Here is an 18,824-nt window from a genome sequence, read left to right as displayed (position 1 = left end):
GGGCGGGACGCGGCCGGGCCCTTCCCGCGGGCCGCGCACCCTCCGCGCCCGGGGCGGCCCCGCCCCCGCGCCCGCTGATTGGATGCGGCCCCGGCGGCGGCGCGCGGGGCTCCCGTCTCGCGCCACTTTCGGGAGCCTTTGGCGCGAGCGCCATGGCCGAGAGCGGCGCTCGGGGCCGGGACGGTGAGACGCGGGGGCGGCGGGGCGGCCGGGGCCCCTGTCCTTGTCCTCCTGCCTGTCCCCGTCCTTCGCAGGCGCCGGCGTTTCGCTGTCACGCGGAGGGGCGACGGGGCAGCGGCGCGGGCAGCGGCGCTGGCGGCGGCGAGGGCGAGCGCGCGCGCAGCGGGCGCGGGAGCGCGCGTGCGCGGCGGTCGGTCGGTCGCGGTGGGGGCGGAGAGCGCCGCGCGGGGGTCCCGCGCCCCGTGTGGGCCGCTCGGCGGGGCCGGAGCCTCTCCGGGCGGGCTCGGGCCGCACGGCCCCGCGGGGAGCGCAGGGGGGCGGCGCGGCTCTCCCGTGTCGCGTCTCCGGTGGGAGCGCTCTCGGCGCAGGGGGCAGCGGCGGGCGCGGGTGGTCCAGGCTGGGGCTGGAAACGCGCTTGTCCCACAGGAGCGCCTTGCCTGAGGCGCTGGCATACAGTAAAGGTGAAGGATTGGCGGAAGATAAGCGCTCCCAAAGTGGTCCGTCTTTGCAGTTCTCCCTCATGGGGCGGCAGGCAGTGTAAATGCCCTTTTTACCCCAGCCCTTAGCAATACAAATCCGGACTTCTTTCGGCTGCGCTGCCGGGGTGCAGCTCTGTTCGCAAGGTGATGTCCTGCTGCCACCAGGAGGGGACTGCCCTGCTCCTCCGGCCAGCCTTGGGTCTCCTCTGCCTGCACGGCGTATGCGGCTCCTCAGGCTGAACCCGCAGCCTCGTCCCTGGGCTGTCTGCTTTTAGAAGTTGGATTTGGTCCATTGTGGTCAGATAAGTGCTCCTCACCCAAATGAAGAGGAAGAAAAAAGGTCAGGAGAAGTAGAAAGCAACTTGCTGGGGAGAGCATTTGGAAGGGAAGGAAGTGGAAGAGGAAATGGGGTGTCAGCTGTCAACAGTTTACTAGTTTGTCTCAATCTGGTCACACTCAAACGCTGTGAAACTGCCTAAAAACATCACTGCTTTGTAGCAGTGTAGGCCTTCTCTAAGTCTGGTATTCCTGAGTTGTCATGGAGACATGCAAAATAAAAGGAGCTGGAAATTCCCAAGGAAGGGATGGGGGGGATGCCTTACAGGGAAAGGCTGATGAGATTTGAGAGGTGTTTTGGAAATCTAGGTGGTGGCTTCACATTGAGCATGAGCTGGCATGTGAGGGCTGTTTGAGCTCCCTGTCAGGCCATGCCTTCAGTATCATTCTAGAATTGGCTTAGGAAGAGCCATCTGTGACTGTGCTTTTAGCCAAGTAGGTTTTTGGTTTTAAGCAAAACTACAGTCATCTATTAGTGCATCACTGAACACTTAAGTACCAAAGCTAACAGCTCATTGTTAAACTAATTTCTCTTGTTTCTAATTAAATACAGATATGACTGAGTCTGGAAGTTTTGCAGCATCACGTTCTAGACGTGAGAGGAAGAATAGAAAGGGCCAGCAAGAAGCACTTGAACGTCTGAAAAAAGCCAAAGCTGGGGAAAAATTAAAATATGAGGTGAAAATTCCTCATCTTTTATTCTTAATTAAAAGGGAATGTGGGCTGAGAAGCTTAAACACCATTTATAGATATGTAAAAGTTATGGGAAACAAAACAAGCCTTTCAGATAACCTTTTGTGTTTTTAATGGTGTATGTTTTCCTTAATGTAGCTGTAGTTTTCTGGTTTCTAATATAATTTATTTGTTTATTTCTGTTTTCAAAACGAACCCAATTTTGTTAACTGCAAGTCAGACATGCCTGCCATTGCTTGAGTGCTATGCCACAGGGAAGGACTAATTTTTAAAATTGCACAGTTAATGTTATGACAGGAAGTACTTTTTTTTTATCGCAGATGATTTTAAACTTTAATTTCAGAGCTGAAATCCGTTAATATTGATATGCTGTGTCTCCACAAAGAGACCAAAATTTAAGTGGTGGAACTGAAATCTGGCAGTGTAACATTGATACTGTAACATTGTCCAATCGTGATGGCAACAGGAAGTGACTTCCTCATTGAGGTGAAAAAATGTAAAGAAATCAGAAGTCTGTAGATCATTAACATGCAAATTTTCTCTGAGCACTCTGCTTGGGTACATCAAATCCCTTTCCTTTTCACTGAGCTCAGGCTGGTGTTTGAGAGCAGAGCCAAGGTCAGAAGTCTCCACTGCTAGGTTTTTTATTTAAATTTTTTTTGGTAATATGAAATGAGCAATAAAGCAAGTAATTTTCAATTAAATCTCTGCCAGTGCTTCAGTAGATTTTGAGTTTCAGTATACTGTGATAACTTTAAAAATTGATAACTTACCTATTATCTCTTCCAAAAAAGAAACTTAATGAATAACTGTGCTTACTAGTTGTGAACAATGTAGCAGTGTAAGAACCCTAAGTGCATTCTTGGGAGCTTCTGTGTTCTGACTGATGATTTGCAGTATTGATGGTATGGAAACTGTTAATCCTCAGTATACCTTAACTGTAGGTTGAGGAGTTCACGGGTGTTTATGATGAAATAGATGAGGATGAATACTCCAAGATGGTCAGAGACCGTCAGGATGATGACTGGATTGTTGATGATGGTAAGTTAATTTGGAGGGTTATTTTGGTTCTAATGTTATAACTCAATTAGGCTTCATAATGTTCATGCTTTGAGGTAAGTTATTGTTACTACATTCTTAAAAAATTTGTTTTAGGAGACAAGAGAAAGGCAGTCTTTTAATAGAAATTAATATTTGCTTTGTTCTCATAATAGTCTGTAAGGATTGTAATGAAAATATTTTTCCATGAAGACTTGTTCTTGAAATTTTATTTCCAGTTATCAGTGTTACCAATAACAGTACTTTTTTTAATAAAATTGTAATTTCTAATGAAACATATAAGAATATATTTAGTCTCATAGAAGATACAGCTGAGAGTGCTGTAGTTTGTAATGCTTGCTTTTGTAACTTTTGCTCTATATTAAAGGGGGAAAAGTGTTTAAATATGTAAAAAATTCAGGAATATCAGAAGACAGAATTTCAACTGCAATTTTTTAACAATTTTTCTACAGATGGGATAGGTTATGTCGAAGATGGAAGGGAAATATTTGATGAAGATCTGGATGATGATGCTCTTAGTTCCAATAAGAAAGGTAACTTGCATGTGACCACTGAACAATGTCTGCCAGGGTCTTTTAAAAGTTACCCAAAACGGGCAACTTCCTGTCATCAGTATATGACGTAAATATGGCCAAATGACAGATTACTTGGAGCTCTGTCATTCTGTGCCCGTGGATTTTGTTCAGCCCTGGTGATGCAGAGGAAGAAGGCTCACAAATTGAGATCACATCGCTGTTAACTGCTTCAGCATGATTGGGGCACTGCTGCTCGCAGTCATCTGTGGAATGGGGATTCACTTCTAGAGCAAATGCATCTGGAAGGAGTCTTGGTTTTCAAAGCTGGTGCCTAAAAGATGTGTGGTCTCTCTTGACCACTAAAATTACTTTCATGTTTGTAAGAATCTAGGCTCATGTGATTTTTCTCAACTTTTTTATGGGATCTGGTGGCAAACTGAGAAACTGAGCCTGATGTTGAGAATCCAAGCCTAGTGCCAAACTCCTGGACTCTTCATTTTTTCCCCCTGGAGATGCTTCCATGTAAAGTATCTTTGTACTTTTTCAGGAGTATGCAAAAGGCATCTCTAACATGACTAGGAAACACAGGGTGTTGAGAGGGTTTTTTGTTTTTTGTGTGTGCAGGACAGCTGCTATAAAGCTGAAAGATGACTAGGCTTCACTTCAGCCAGACTACCTTGAAGTCTTGAAGAAATAGACTACCTTGGCTATCTGTCCCTGATAATAACTGGACCTGTAAACACTGAACTTTTCTTATGTAATTTTCACAAATTTTAATTTTTTGTTTTGGTAGGAAAAGGTGGCAGAACATCTACAACTGATAAAAAGAACGTGAAAAAACCTGTGGTGTCAAAGTCAAACACAATTAAATCTATGTTTATGGCCAGTGCTGGGAAGAAAAACACAGATGTAAGTTTTTACATTTTTGAATTTAAATATTTTTGACTTGTTCACAGTTTTAGTGGGAGTGGAGTAAACCAACGGCTCATTTTAGTTTCTTCTGTCTAGCAAGACAAGCTTCTATTACGATCTCTTGTGTATGGAGCATTTCTGAAAACATTGTGTGTGTTTTGTGGAAATCCTCTAGTCATTTACTGCTATTCTCCTGATGGGGTTTGCACATTTAACAGAATTGTTTGGCTAATCTTACCTTACAGAAAACTGTGGACCTGTCCAAGGATGATTTACTTGGGGATATTCTTCAAGATATTAGTGCTGAAGTAAGTATGTTAATAAAATGTGGTGGAAACAACCTTAATCTATTAATTTGTCATGGAACATATCAAAAAAAGGCATTTTTTTGTGAAACTAGACAATCTGATTTCCTCCATAGCACATCTCATTGATATATTCCACATATGTGTGCTGTTGGCCTCTTGTCTCCACCATGCAGATGCATGCAACATGCAGATGTTGCATGACTGTATTGCTTCATAAGGCAATACCTCTATGACCTGATTACAAATGGTTTCTAGTTAGGTAATGTGGAGCCTGAGCTAATGCAGCCTTCAGAGTTTTAGTCACTGTGAAGTGAAAGAGGACTTGGCTGCCTCTGAATTGTGTGCTGTGTATCTGTCACCACCCCTCAGCCAGGGAACTGTAGGACATCTACATCTGACCTATGTGGGTTCACAGGAGGAGCTGAGGGAACAGTGTTTCAGCAGGTGATACAACCTGAACCTCTGTCTGCCTCCTGCTTCCCACCATTTGCTGCAGAGAACCAGGTTAACATTCCCTTGGAGGCAGGAGTGCAGGATGGCTGCTGTGACAGGGTTGGACTGTCTCAAATACCTAATGCTCTTTCAGCAAGATTTCTTAAAACCACAAGGATTGCTCACATGCAAATGCTGAAATTGCTGTACTGGTGAGATACTGAATCTGCAGCCATAATAGTATCTTAATATGTTTTAATATTTTATTTAATATTATTTAATAATAATCTTAACATGTTTTTTCAGCGCAATAAAGGGTAGAGGATGTCCCAATATAAAGTTATTCTCTTAGTTTTGTGCTCTTATTATTTTATTCCTCCCTATGATATCTGACTGAGGCTATTATAACCCCTCTGCTCCCCTCCCAACCCCCCTGCTCCCTTCCCAGTATCATTAAAGAAATGCATTTTAATGCTGTCAAATTTGTGGAGCATTGATTAGGGAAAATAATGCTAATAATTACACTATGGTTTCTATTCACTTAAATACTAGTTAGCTACTAATTTTTTTTTTGTTTTGTTGTTTGTTTTGTAAAATTTCTTTTGTTATTAGCTGTTGATAAGGTTAGAGAATAAAATACCTGTACATATAAATAAGTTAAAATGTGTTTTTCTCTAGTGGAACAGTGCTGAAAGAACACTTCTGCCTTTCATAGGGCATGCGTGTTTGATACTACTGCATCAGCAGGCATGAAAAACAACACAAGTTATTCTGATACTTGTGCAGTAAAGGCATTGTTAGGTATTGAAATTCCCAGTTTGAAAACTGTCTCACTTCCTGATGGCAGTTTTTCTCAGATAGTTTCCTCCCCAAAAAAATCTAGTGCATCTTCATGGGCTGATTGCTCAGTTAACATTATTTTATTGGGCTGAGTTTTGTATCAGGAGGTGTTTTCTTCATCAGCAAAGAATATTGGTGTCCCTCTTTCACTTTGATGGAAAAATGTTACTAACCAAGGCAAAAGAAAACACTAAACAGTTCTTCCTTTTGTCAATTTCACTGTTCTTTCAATATTCAGACAGTTCAGCTAAGTCCACCACCAATTATAATGCTGAAAAGGAAAAGATCTGCTGGAGTACCACGCAATCCTTTCTCTGTGCCATCCCAAACTTCTAAGGTAAAGGGGAAAAGAAAGATGTTCTTATTGATTAGCACTTATCTGTGTTTTTTGTTGATTAGTATACGGTTGGCTTTTATTTCTCCTCCTGCAAATTAACTTTCTTCTTAGTTTCCATAGCAGTGTTACAGCATAACTTGCTTTTTTCCGCATCTCCTTTCATGTGAACGCACAAACAGTACAATTAGTGTTGTGTCTGTAGTATAAGTAGGTGTTTGTAGCTGTTACATTTGACAGATAAAACTGTTGTTACAATGGTCAGTGCATCACATGAATGTGAATTTCTGCTCTATCTCTTTTCCAAAGATAGAAAAGACCCTTGTGGTAAAGAGAGGAGGATGGGAGGTGAAATAAGCAGGAGCGTGGAAAAGGATAAGAAACCAATTGTTTGCAGAAATGGAAAACAAATGGAAAATTGAAACTATGGTTAGAAGTTTTCCCTAGTGGAGGACTTTGGAGTGAAAGGAGGATGGGCTGCTAAGGATGGAAGGCCAGCATTTTGTTAGGAGTTCTGGTAAATGCAAGGGACTTTATAGCTGGAAATACAATGAGATAGTTAGTTTGTAATGGTCTGTAGAAGGAAAATGGAATAGTTTAGACACATCTGATGTATGAAACCTTGTGTGACATCAACTCTTAACGTTGAAAATAATCACCAGTGCTACTCAACAGTTGTGTTCAAAATGAAAAGCAATTGGAAAAATAAAGGGGAGATGTAGTAAGAGGGGGTAATGGTGCAAAATATGTGGAGGTTCTCCTCTAGCCCTGGTTACTAGATCTGCAAATAGCAAGTGAAAGGTTTCGTTGTTTATTTTTTCTTTCTTTGCTCTTACAAGATTATTTTTAACTCATGGTGGAAATGTTTTTCAGGTAATCACCTCTATATCAAAGAAAGCTTCTGCTCATGTCAGAAAGGAAACTCTTCCTCCAGCTGCATTTCATCCTAAACATCCCAATTATACGGCAAAATCTGTCAGAGTCTCTGAAAATGAGGACACCAAGCATGTGCAAAAACCTATAGAAAATGAGGGAATAGTGAAGGCAGTAGGAGAGAAAGCTACTAAAGGTATCATAAGTAAATCAAAATCCAGTTCTGGAAACTCTTTAAATATGGTATAGTAGTGTTAAAACACCTGTTAAATTCTATTATTTTAGATAGCTTAAATGTGACACTTTTTTTCTATCTTAATACTGTATATTATGGTCATGCTTGTAGTGTGCTATCACTGCATACTGCTATAGTATGCAGTGTGTCATTTTAATGATTCAAGCCTTTAGTTCTACCTGCAGCACTTCCAGATGATGATCAGGAAATTATGGATTTTGATGAGGAGGACTTTGATGAACCTATGGAAGCAGAGCATGTGGAAACTATACCTGAGACAGCTGAAAGCTTGAAAAGAGACAATGAAATTGAGAAGAAAGAGACTGAGCAGCTTGAATCAGAGAAGAAGGAGACATCTGTCTTGTAAGAATCTCTTTTTTTTCCCGTTTTTTCTTCCACTAAGAAAGCTCTCAATTTCCATAAACCTTAGATTTAGTTTCATAATTGTCTTTGCCAAAGGGATAATTGTGATATAGACAGAATGGTAATAATGCTATGCAATGCTTTTTTTATTGCAATTATGTTAAGAGCGGTAATGTGCTACTAGTTACTTAATTGAAAAATATTTGATATTTTTGGGATCTAGCATGTAACACCATGTGTTTCAGCACACTGAGGTGACTCAATGTAGGTGTTAAATACTGAACTTTGATGTCAGTAAGCAAAAACAAGGAATTTCTGACAATACTTAGGTCTAAGTGAATCTGAAAGTATTTCTTAATAGATGGAGGTAAAAGTTTTGTTGCTAAAAGTAATGGTGAACAGCTATGTCTTTGGAAATAGGAAAAAAGGTGGGCTTTTCCCTGTTTGTTTTTTTTAATTGTTTGGAAAATCTTGAATCATATGTTTACATAAGAAAATATTTCAAACTGTAAAGTAATTGAATGATGAAAAAGACCTAAACATCTAATGACTGAAAAGGTAGTTTTTTTGAAATAATCCACTTAGTTGTTACCACTAAGCAACTTGTATAGATGGATGGTCGTATTTGGTATGTAAAGACTTGAAGTGACCAAGGCTGAAATACCAGCTGACTGATTTTTAAAGCCTTTGTATGATGTATCAAGAACCATACTTAAATGTGGGTTTCTGTCACTCCATCCCTCTTTTCAGAAGACCCCTGAGGAAACCCAACTGTTGGGAATGCTGCTTGGTAGTGGAAAGGAAAACAAAAGGTGTAGGCCTGGAAAAAAAGCAAAATGATGATTATTGCAAAGGCACAATTTTAATTGTTTTTTTTTTATTCTTCTGCAAAACCTGCAGAAGTTCTCTCCCAGGTCTCTCAGGTTGGGACAGAATTGATGAGGACGAAGCTGATCTAGTAGCAACAGAAGTTCAGCTGGACCCCAATCTCCTTCCACTTGTGAATGGGGGAAGTGATGATCAAGTCTTAAGGTTTTATTGGCTGGATGCTTATGAAGATCAATTCAGTCAGCCAGGTAACTGTTCAGTTAAAGGCAGAAAATGCTGATCTGATCTTTTTTGTTCAGATTTTCTTTTTTGAAAATTGGGGTTTTCAGACTTGACTGAATTATGTCCAGTTCCCTGTATCTCTGTGCTCCAAGATGTTCATCTCTTGTTTCTCTGCACCTCTGTCTGCAGAGCAGGGCACTGTGAGTGGGAGAAGAGTGTCATCTCTTGGCCTAGTATAGAGGTAGGGAAGTAAAAGCGACTTACTAGCACTGTCCAGTGTTGGTGACCCATTGTCCTTAAAGTCTTCTATGCTCTGGGAACAAGCTGAAGTTGTTAATTTCTTGCTCAGTGATGCAATGACTGAGCATGCTTTCTTGTTTTTGGAAAAGTAACTTAAAATTCACGTGGATGACTAAAAAGCCTCTATCGTAGAAGTTGCATGATTTTATACAGAGGAAAGGTCTGTCTGTCAAGGGAGGAAGGTGGAAAAATACCAGGTCTGTCTTGTATTTCTTATTCCCTAATTCAAACTAAATCTTCAAGATTGTCTTTGAATTAAGATTGGTAAAATACTCTGTGCAGTTGAAGTGTGAATCCTAGCTCTCTTAATCTTCAAATTGCATCATTCTCATCTTAGCTTTGACAAAACAATTTGTGTTCACATCTGTTATGAGCACGTCCCATCTATCCCCTCATTTCATCAGCAGCTTTAGGATCTTGGGTTTCTAGTTTGTGCTTCATGTGTGTTTACCAGAAGGTTCTTTCACATGTTGTTGGAGGTTTTTTTCGGTTGAAGCTTTAAGCATTGAGTCAGATACATTTCTTTGTTAACACCTTTTGTTGTGAGTAGGGATGCCAAACTTAAATATGAGACTGTGCTGGGCTGAACAGCTTGGTGATGGGGGTGGTAATAATCATAGATATCTTGATGAAATCAATAGCTCTAATATAAAATTGCTACTTTTAAAGAACCCGCTATTGTTATTTTTCCTTTTTTTGTCTTTTAAGTCAGTGATTGCTGAATGGAACATAATTATGAAAGGATTTCTGTTCCTCGCATGCAAGGAGTGTTTTTTTCTCATTATGACTTTTTCAGGATTGAATAATAAAGACTGCACCTGTTTTCAATTAGTAATGTAGAAGGGAAAATTTTGATATTGCTTTTTGTTTAACATGTTCATGATCTTTGTTTATGCCTCATTTGCTGTGATGTCAAATGCATTGCCTGAAGAGTAAATACTATAGCATAATCATAAGACTCTTTCAAACTTAATGATTTTTTGGAGCCTTACTTTTCATAATTCCCTTTATGGTCTAGGCAGAGAACTCGAGAATTGTGATCCTATTAACATTTTAAAGAAATAATGAATAAAACCTGCCCTTATTTTTTTCCCCTCTGCAAGACATTTTCTCTGTGTCTTGACTTTGCTTACCTTTTGGTTCATTTAGTAGCATGATCTTGCTTTTCACAGGCTTTGATTTATTTGGATATTTTCTTTCTTTCTTCTTTCCATAGTCTTGCAGGGGATAGGGTTTGATACCTCTACATTGCTTTTTTTTTGCTTTTTTTTTTTTTGCTTTTTTTTTTCTTTTTTTCGTTTTTTTTTTTTTTTTGGTTTTGCATGAAGTGTCTCTGAAAAGTCTTTAAAGCTAGTTCCGCTTTTACTGTCTGTGGGGGTGATACTGTGTGTTCAACTGCATGATCTCAAAAGGTTCCTTCCATTCTAAATTAATGTGATTCTGTGAAGTCTGGTTATTAAGACCACTTACTTGTCTGTGCTAGAGTTGATGGAAGTTTGTCTTTGCAATCTGGGCAGCTTTTTACCCTATCTTTGACTGGCTCATGTATCCTTCTTTCTACCTCCCCTGCTTATATGTACTCCTCTGACAGATTAACTACTCCATGCTCTTAATATTTCTGCCTGTTCAAGCAGTCAGCTACTGTTTTGTGGTCTCTCTCACAGTTTCATCTTTCTGTATGATACAAACCTATATGAGGTGGGTTTTTTTTATCCCTTAACAAAAAAGTAAAAGATTGCTGGGGACAAGAACTTCATCTTCCCTGTCACTTAGATCTGCAATTGGAGCTCTTTCTCAATACTTCTATTCAAACTGTCTAAATCTTCAAGATTGCCTCTGTATTAAAATTTCTTAAGATACTTTGTGCAGCTGAAGCTTGTATCCTTGCTCTCATCATCTTCAAAACCTCAGCATTCTCTATCCTTGACAAAAGTAGTCTTGTTCACATCTATTCCAAGCACTCAGAAAATGATTTTTCATAGCCTGTCACTTTGACTCTGTCATCCATCTTACTGCATCTTCACTGATTTATCTTTGATCTAATGCATTAAGAAAGGTGCCTTTATGCCTGATAGATCTCCTGGCAAGGATAAATTATAACTCTTAACCAAGGACTTGTTTGTGCATTGCCAGGCCAAGGAGAAATGCAGATTCCAAAATCTTCTATGCATAAAAACCTGTTTCTGAGACAGTCTCAGCATGGATATTTCTTTTTTCATCAATAGTATGCTGTAGAAAGAGTGTCTTTCATATGATCAAATTCCAAATTGTTTGGAGCTTGAAGGGAACCTGGTAAAGCCAGGTTTCTGAGTTGTACTTGGAAGTTTTTTATACTTGTAATTTGCAAAGTGTTTGTGACATTTGGGTGGCTTGGTACTATGTTATTTTAAAGTTTGACATAATTTGATTAGCAGTCTGCATCATTTTGTGCTATTGCCAAGTTCTCTAGGCTCAGAGATGTGCATGTACCGTAACTGTCCACAGTGAAGTCGGTTGCCACTAATCCTGCTCTGTATAATCATTCTGAGTGTCTCCCTTGGTTACAACTGCTGTCTTGGCATCCAGGATTCCTAGGAATGTCATGAATCTTTTGGTGTCCTCATTTGTTAAAAATAGCCACTTGAAAGCAGATCAGCTTCTAGTTGTTGTCTTCAAAATGTATTTCTAAAGGTTTTATTGGCAATAGAGTCTTGGTCTCATGGTACTGAAGTGTAGGGAAAAGGAGTTAATTGTACTGGTCTGGCTGAAGAGTGAAAAACTGTAGATAGCACATGTTAGAGGATTGATTGACAGCATAGGCATTCTGATAATCTTCAGCTTTCACTGACATCTCTTTCCTTCCTCCCTCTCTCCAGGGATTATCAAACTAATACAGGCAGCAATGGAATATCAGAACAGAATTTTGAGATTGGCTGTGTAATGCCATTTTGAATTTTACATACCAGGTGTTACTATAGCAATGGAGGTAGAGACATGAAGAATGATACAGGTGTCTGTTTGTAAAGCTGGTGTTTAAAACAATTTAGAATGTGCTGATACATTGGAAAGATTTGTTTTTCAAGGACCTAACACAGAAGTGGTTGTGTTTCAATGCAAGAATACATTATAAGCTGCTTCCAGCAAGATTAGAAATGATAAATTTTGAAATTGCATATTGAATTCTTTGCCCTTCTCCCTTAGGTGTGGTATTTCTGTTTGGCAAAGTTTGGATTGAATCTGCAACCACCTATGTCAGCTGCTGTGTGACAGTGAAAAATATTGAGAGAACTGTTTATCTGCTGCCACGTGAAACAGTAAGTGTGACTTTTAAGCACATCAAACATAAGTACCTTTCATTCTGCTTATGGCAGGTTATGAGTTTAGCAGTGTGTTTATGGAAGCTGTCAGAAGCCACTGTTGTCTGATGTAGGTGGTAAAGTTAAAAACAATGTGTACACAATATATCACATGTGAGCTGCAGAGTAGAGCCCTGTCACTTCCTCTGACCCTAACAACTGCAGGCAAACTTTTATCCTTAGTCTTGCTGCTTGGCAAATAAAGTGGTCTTGAAGTATTACTAGAAAACTTAGTTTTTTTTAAACATTCTGTTTCGAGTAATTTTTTCTAAATTTGGGATTTTTTGGCTGATTGCATTTTAGTTTTTCCTAAAAACAGAGATACATGATTCATAATAGCAAAGTAAAATTCAACTTGTTGTCATGTTTGCTGACATTTTTGTTAATTTGTAAAACCTCATTTCTGTTTTTGAGGAAATGGACCTATCTACTGGTAAAGAGACAGAGACTCCAGTAACTATAATGAGTGTTTTCAAGGAATTTAATGACAGCATTTCACCAAAGTACAGGATCATGAAGTTCAAATCCAAGGTTTGTTTGCAAGCATCCTGTTTGGTCATTTTCTGTTGTTCTGGTTTGTAAGATGGGAAGGCTATTGAGACACTGTCCAAGGAGGGAGGTTGTGCCAAAATGCAGGTACCTAACTCCTGACATGTGTAAATGTACCTGCTTGTAAAAACCATCTAAAATACCTATATTCCTTTAAGAATGGTAAATACAACATGGTTGTTCCTCCAGAAGTATACTGTAAATACTCACTCATTAGATTCTTTAAAACTGGGTTAAGTGTCGGGCTGCCTTGCTGAGCTGTTTTTGAGAATGCAGAACAGATAGAAATTCTGATTCCTAAAGCCTGATTCCTAAAGCTCGTGCTGTCAGAGTTTAAAATGAAAGATGATGTTGTCTGGTGGATAAGTCAATACTCTGGGATTACACTGGCTTTGCATTTGATGAACTATCTTACTGAACTTTATCTCTTGGCATGTCTCATCCTTCTCACTTTTGCAGATTTATCTTTTTAGAGTGCATGCTGTTCAGAATGTGGATGGTCATAGTGTGGCTATGCAGGAGGTAACAAGTGAGGACTGTCACTCAGTCTTGAAAGCTGTTCTGTGCTTAGAGTTATGGGCAATAGTCTTACAAGTGTTGTTTTGCTGTGCTCTGTTTGCTCAACAAATCTTTAAAATGACATTGGAAAAATGAAATATTGCTATAATGGAAACTTTGCACATAAATTAATAGAATACTTGTCATGATTCTGCAGGAAAAGAGCTGATAGTGCTGATAATGTTGCAGATTTGGACTGAATTAGTTTGCTAGTGTCAAAGCTTTATTATCCATTTACATAGAGCATTTGTCTTTTACAGGGGAGGGCAGAGGTGGGAAGCTTGGGAAGGGAAATGTGGCAAACTTTCAAGTTAGAGGAAAAATCTGTTCTGACTGAAATGCTAAGAAAAGTTTATATTTCTTGAAGTAATGTGTTATTAGTCTGGCAAAGCTGATTTTCATTAGCTTTTCCCATCCTGGCAATCTTGTGATTTCACAGGATTCATTCCTGAATAGTTAATCAGCAAGTGAGATGACAAGTAAAAATGCAGGAAGAATGGAATTTAACAATATGTAAATGAGGGAAAATAAAAACAGTTAGTGTGGTAATTCAGGTTGGAAAGATTCTCAGGAGGTCATCTCATCCAAAGCTAGCTAGAGTCATTCTGAAAGTTTAAGTTGTTAAAGTGAAAATGTGAGCAGTGTTTCTCAAATAGCAAAGTCATGCAAGACATGACATCTTTTCAGCAACTTGTATCTTAGTGTGTTATTTATAGAGTTCAGGGAAAATGGATGTGACATTAGTACTCTGTAAAAGCTTTTTTTTTTTTTCTCTAGCTGATTTTCTCTCTTAAAACTCTGATGTAAATTTGGGTTTTTGTGTTTTCTGTTATTTCTCATGTATAGTTGATTATAACATAATTACATGTGGGATCAGGAGTAAATTTAACAATAGATAAAAAACAAGTTGCTGATAGCTCACTGTTCAAAAATCCTTTCAGGAATGAGGGAGAGAGAACTCAAAGAAAAACTATTTTTCCTTAAAAGAGAGGATGAAAACACTTGTAATCTAGAAAGGAAACAGGGAGAAGTGTCTCCAAAAAGACACAGATCTGCTTACAGAATATTGGGAAACCTCCATCTTTTCCATGGTGTACCAAGTAAGAATAATGTGAATGAGGTAATAGAGTAATGCAGTTGAACGTTCAAAGATGGCTCTTAAAAAACAAGGTAAAACCTGTCAGATTTTTACAGAGCTTACACAAAACTCAGGGCAAAAAACCCAATAGTCTTGTCTGGGTATGTGGCTGCAGTACATGTGGGGTCCTTGGATGTAATACAAGAGTAGGGAAGTGGGAGCACTAAGACACTGTTGAGATTTTCACTTAAATATTATAACACTTGGTCACCCTCATGGGGAAAGATTAACTCAAGTGACTACAGGTACAAAAGATGGCAATTAGAAGGATGAGACAAAATGAGAATCAGTTGTACCAGAGATGACTGTGAAAGAGCTTTAATTTTTTTTTTTAGCTAGTAAAGTGAAGAATAATGATAAAACCTGTTTGCTCTCTAGAAACATTAAAAGGGGATGAGCAGCAAGAGAGCTATTTAAAGGACAGTTTTAGCAAAAGAGTGAATTTGTAATTTTTAATTTATGAATAAATTAGGCAGGATAGTTGGTTCAGGGAAGCTCTGAAATAACCTACCAGAATTGTTTCTGAACAGTAATAATTCAAATTATGTTGAATTCTTAAGTAAACTGATTTTTCTTAAAATTATAAAAGCTATCCAGGTTTATTTTCCTTGTGTGATTTTCTGCTAATTTTCATAATTCTGGAAGGGTTTAATGAGAAATAGTAGGAAGGTATGGCAGTAGTAATATGGAAGGTAGGAGAAAATACAGGAGCGTAGAGCAAGGCTGTTAGTGGGGGTCTTTGGAGGATTATTCCAAGATAGTGTTACAGTAACTCAGATATTCCAGATTACAGAAAATTGACTGAACATGTGGCAGCAGATCTGGCCAGGTTTACGCCTCTGCAGCAGGGAGGCTTTGTTCTCTGTGCAAGATAATTGTAGAAGTAATGGGGTTGTCCCATTACTGTGCCCTTCTTTTCTTCTATTCCTCTCTGAGATACCTGAATTTGCCTAGTTATATACCTGAGTCTGTTTTTCACATGGAGCCATCAACCTCCTTTTCATTGTACTCATAGCACCAGAGATAATAAATTGTTATACAGCCCTTGCATCTGTGTGTCCACAGGGGTGTGCAGGGCTCTGGAATTGAAATGGTTTGTGGCACTCACCTAAACGAATGTCCCCTGTTCTGTGATGTGCAGCCTGTGGTTCAGTGCAGTGTTGTTAAGGGTTGGTGTTTTGAAAGATTTCAAACTAATAGCTTTGTTGCTCAGGTGAGACTTGTGAGCAATGCATTCAGAGTAACATGAAGTCTCAGTGTTTGCATAGTGAAACTGAAAACCGCTCTTCTTCCATCATTAGCTGGAAATCAGGAAGATTGCTGACATCCCTGCCATGGCACCCAGAGTTCTTTAATTCAGAATACCCCTTTTTGTGATGATGTGGAGACACTGAGACAGGTTGTTCTCTGTGTGTCTTGGCCTTGCCAGCACCCAACTTTGTCCCTTTGAACACACTTAAGCCATATCATTTCCTGCTGCACCTGCTGCTAATTGTAGCTTCAATGGGTTGCACTGCTGCCAAGTTAGCAAGTCTTCACAAATCAATTTGAAAGCAGCCTTACTCCACTTAGGAACTTAGCAGCTAATCACTGCTGCTCATTTCTGCTCTCTGAAGGGCCACTTGAAGGGCAGATTATTCTGCAGCAAGCATTCATTCACTGAGTTATGACCAGACGCTCATGTAATTGAGCTGAGCTCTGTGGAATAACGCAGATGAAACACTACAGCAGACTATTTTTGTACTAAGTTCATCTTGCGTTTGCAACAAGAACTTGTTGGAAGCCTGAGAGGGTTTTTTTTTTTTTTAATTAAAAAAAGAGGAGGGAGAGCACCAGTGATATGTGCTAAAAGCAGTGCATTGCTGTCTATTATATTATAACTCTGATCTGCTCGTGTTAGGTGCTGTTGTGGCTCAGCAGCTCAGATCTACATTTTCATGGTAATTTGTAATGCTGATCTGGCTTCATAGTGGTGCTCTTCTATCAAGTTATGTTACACTTCTGTTTCCATGAAACTGTTGATGCCATAGTAGTTTCTGGATTTGTCTGCTTCCTATTTATAGCAGAGGCCCCTCTCCTCTCCTGCCCCAGCTTTGCAGCCTTAGCACTGCAGTAGTACATGAAGTAACAAGTTTAACTGCCTCTTGTAGGACCCTAAGGGAACTATTGCTGATGCTATTAATTTAAAGAAAAAAAAACAAACCCTCAGCCATCCAACCCCCAAAACAAATAACTTCAAGTTTGCCTGACTGTGCATCTATTTTGTAATGTGTAAATTTTATTCCCATTTATGATGATTTTGCTTATTCTTATTAAACTTCCTCTAGTGGCATATGATGCTGAGTCTTGTGTATAAAGTGGTGAACATAGTGCATTGTGCAGTGAGAAATGTGATTTTTAGTCTAAGGTCCCTCTTGGAATTCCTGTATTAAAGTAATGTGCTAGCGTAGTTCTGACATAATAATAGTAGCATGTAAAGTGGTGCAGATGGTTTGTAAAGTACTGCAGGACAGAACATACATATGACACAGTAGAGCATGACATTTCAGCAGGTGCCAGAGTACTGCTGCACAGGATATTGTAATAATTTGGAAAATGAAGGTAGTTATTCTTAGAAACTGACAAGCTGTGTGTTGTAGAAAATCGTTATTGTTCTTGAAAGCAGAAGTGATACTTTGAATAAAGTTGTATTGAACTTCAGACTTTTTTAACTGTCTTAGTTAAAGATACATAAACAAGCTTGACTACTTTCTAGTAAAACCTAAGTCAGTTAAAGTGAAGAATACAGTAGTGTCACAGAAATGATCTGTAAGCATGTGATAAAAGCTGGCAGATGGTTGGGAAATCATCTCTCTGGGGTTCCTCTCTGAAGTGCTGGTACACAAAAGCCTGCAGTGTAAAGGGAGGAGTTGTGTGCAGTTGCAGGGATACAGTGTGGCTGGGATCATAGACATGTGGTGAGATAGGGCTGTGGTCAAGACAGGCTGGGATAGCAAGGAGGGGGTGGCTCTTTTGTGTATCAGAGCAGTGGGAATGCATGGAGCACTGCCTGAAGGTGGGCAAAGAGCTGGTCAGGGTTATAGGATGGACTAATGGAAGGGACATTATGGCAGAGAAAGAAAATCCAAATCCCACCTGCAGTTGGGTCTGGTGAGGGAAACAGACTAGTAGGAAGGGCTGCTATAGGTACAGGCAGAGTAGGAGAAAAGTGCTGCTGACAGGGATAGGAGGTGTGGTGACAGAGGTCATGGAGTAAGCTGTGATACTGCATGTCTTCTTCACTTTGGTCTTTACTGCTTAGTCCAGCTTTTAGCAATCTGATGCCCAAGGGACCAGGAGGAAAGCCTGAAGCAAAGAAGACTTGTTCTCAGAGGAGGAGGATGAGGTTAGGGCACATTTGAACGAATTGGACATGTAAAGGCACGTGGGATCTGATGGGATGGATCCCCGTGTGCAGAGGGAGCTGGCCAATGTCAGAAGGTGCTTGGCAGTGTTTGGTGTGGATTCACAGAGGGAAAGTGATGCTCCATCAAGTTGGTAGCCTTCTGGGAAGAGATGGACTGGTTTGGTGGACAAGAGGAGGGCAGTGACTGTTGTTTATCTTGACTTCAGTAGGGCTGTCAGTGCTGCCTACCACAGGATCCTCACAGACAAACTGATGAAGTGGGGGCTAGTGAAGTGGGTAGAGGGGTAGACTGAAAACCAGCTGCCCTACTGGGCTCAAAGTGTTATGATCACTGGCACAAAATCCAGGTGGAGGCCAGTCCCTAGAGCTGCACGCCCAGGGTTAATACTGGATCCAGTCCTGCTGGGCATCCTGTTAATGATTTGGATTGTTGCATAGAGCACACACAGCAAGTCTGCAGACAGTCCAAAACCAGGAGAGGCTGATATACCAGATGGAAAGGAAATGTCAAAAGGAATTTCAGCAGGCCGGAAATATCTTACGACCTATACGAATCCCATCAAATATGAGAAAAAAAGAGGAAAATGTCCTATATGAAGACTGGAATAACCTCTAGGCACTAGTAGATGGTGGTGGCTGACTGGCTGGAAATCAGCCTTGGAGGGAAGGACCTGCTCGTCTTGGTACACATGAGGCTGGGCAAGAGCCATTCACTGGGGAAAAGACCGCCATGGATATTACCAGCAGGTGTCAAGAGTTGGTCCTTTCCCCTTTGCAGCCCTGGTGAGCACCTGTGGGGTGCTGTGTTCAGCTGAGCTCCTCTGTGTGAGGAATAATCTGTGCCACTGGAACAAATCCAGAATAGGACCACAAAGATAATTACAGGGCCTGGAGCATCTTTAGTGTGAGGAGAGGCTGAGAAACCTGGG

At 40.1% G+C, this 18,824-nt stretch overlaps 1 protein-coding gene across 2 annotated transcripts in view; it reads left to right on the top strand.

Moving 5' to 3' along the window:
• Positions 1-18,824, top strand: part of POLA1 (DNA polymerase alpha 1, catalytic subunit) — a 185,875-nt gene continuing 167,051 nt past the window's right edge. The window contains exons 1-12 of one of the 2 annotated variants that reach the window (XM_058854715.1): positions 1-183; positions 1,549-1,673; positions 2,633-2,729; positions 3,200-3,280; positions 4,056-4,171; positions 4,420-4,482; positions 5,993-6,091; positions 6,962-7,157; positions 7,370-7,559; positions 8,460-8,635; positions 12,090-12,202; positions 12,659-12,775. In XM_058854715.1, the coding sequence (XP_058710698.1) occupies positions 153-183; positions 1,549-1,673; positions 2,633-2,729; positions 3,200-3,280; positions 4,056-4,171; positions 4,420-4,482; positions 5,993-6,091; positions 6,962-7,157; positions 7,370-7,559; positions 8,460-8,635; positions 12,090-12,202; positions 12,659-12,775 (1,404 nt within the window). In that variant the 5' untranslated portion in view covers positions 1-152. The remainder of the gene's footprint in view (positions 184-1,548; positions 1,674-2,632; positions 2,730-3,199; positions 3,281-4,055; positions 4,172-4,419; positions 4,483-5,992; positions 6,092-6,961; positions 7,158-7,369; positions 7,560-8,459; positions 8,636-12,089; positions 12,203-12,658; positions 12,776-18,824) is intronic. The other variant, XM_058854724.1, reaches the window with a different exon arrangement.

This window comes from Poecile atricapillus, chromosome 1 (genome assembly GCF_030490865.1).
Source record: "Poecile atricapillus isolate bPoeAtr1 chromosome 1, bPoeAtr1.hap1, whole genome shotgun sequence".
Lineage (NCBI taxonomy): Eukaryota > Metazoa > Chordata > Aves > Passeriformes > Paridae > Poecile > Poecile atricapillus.
Note: the sequence above shows the minus strand (reverse complement) of the source record. Positions and strands in the feature narration are given on the sequence as shown.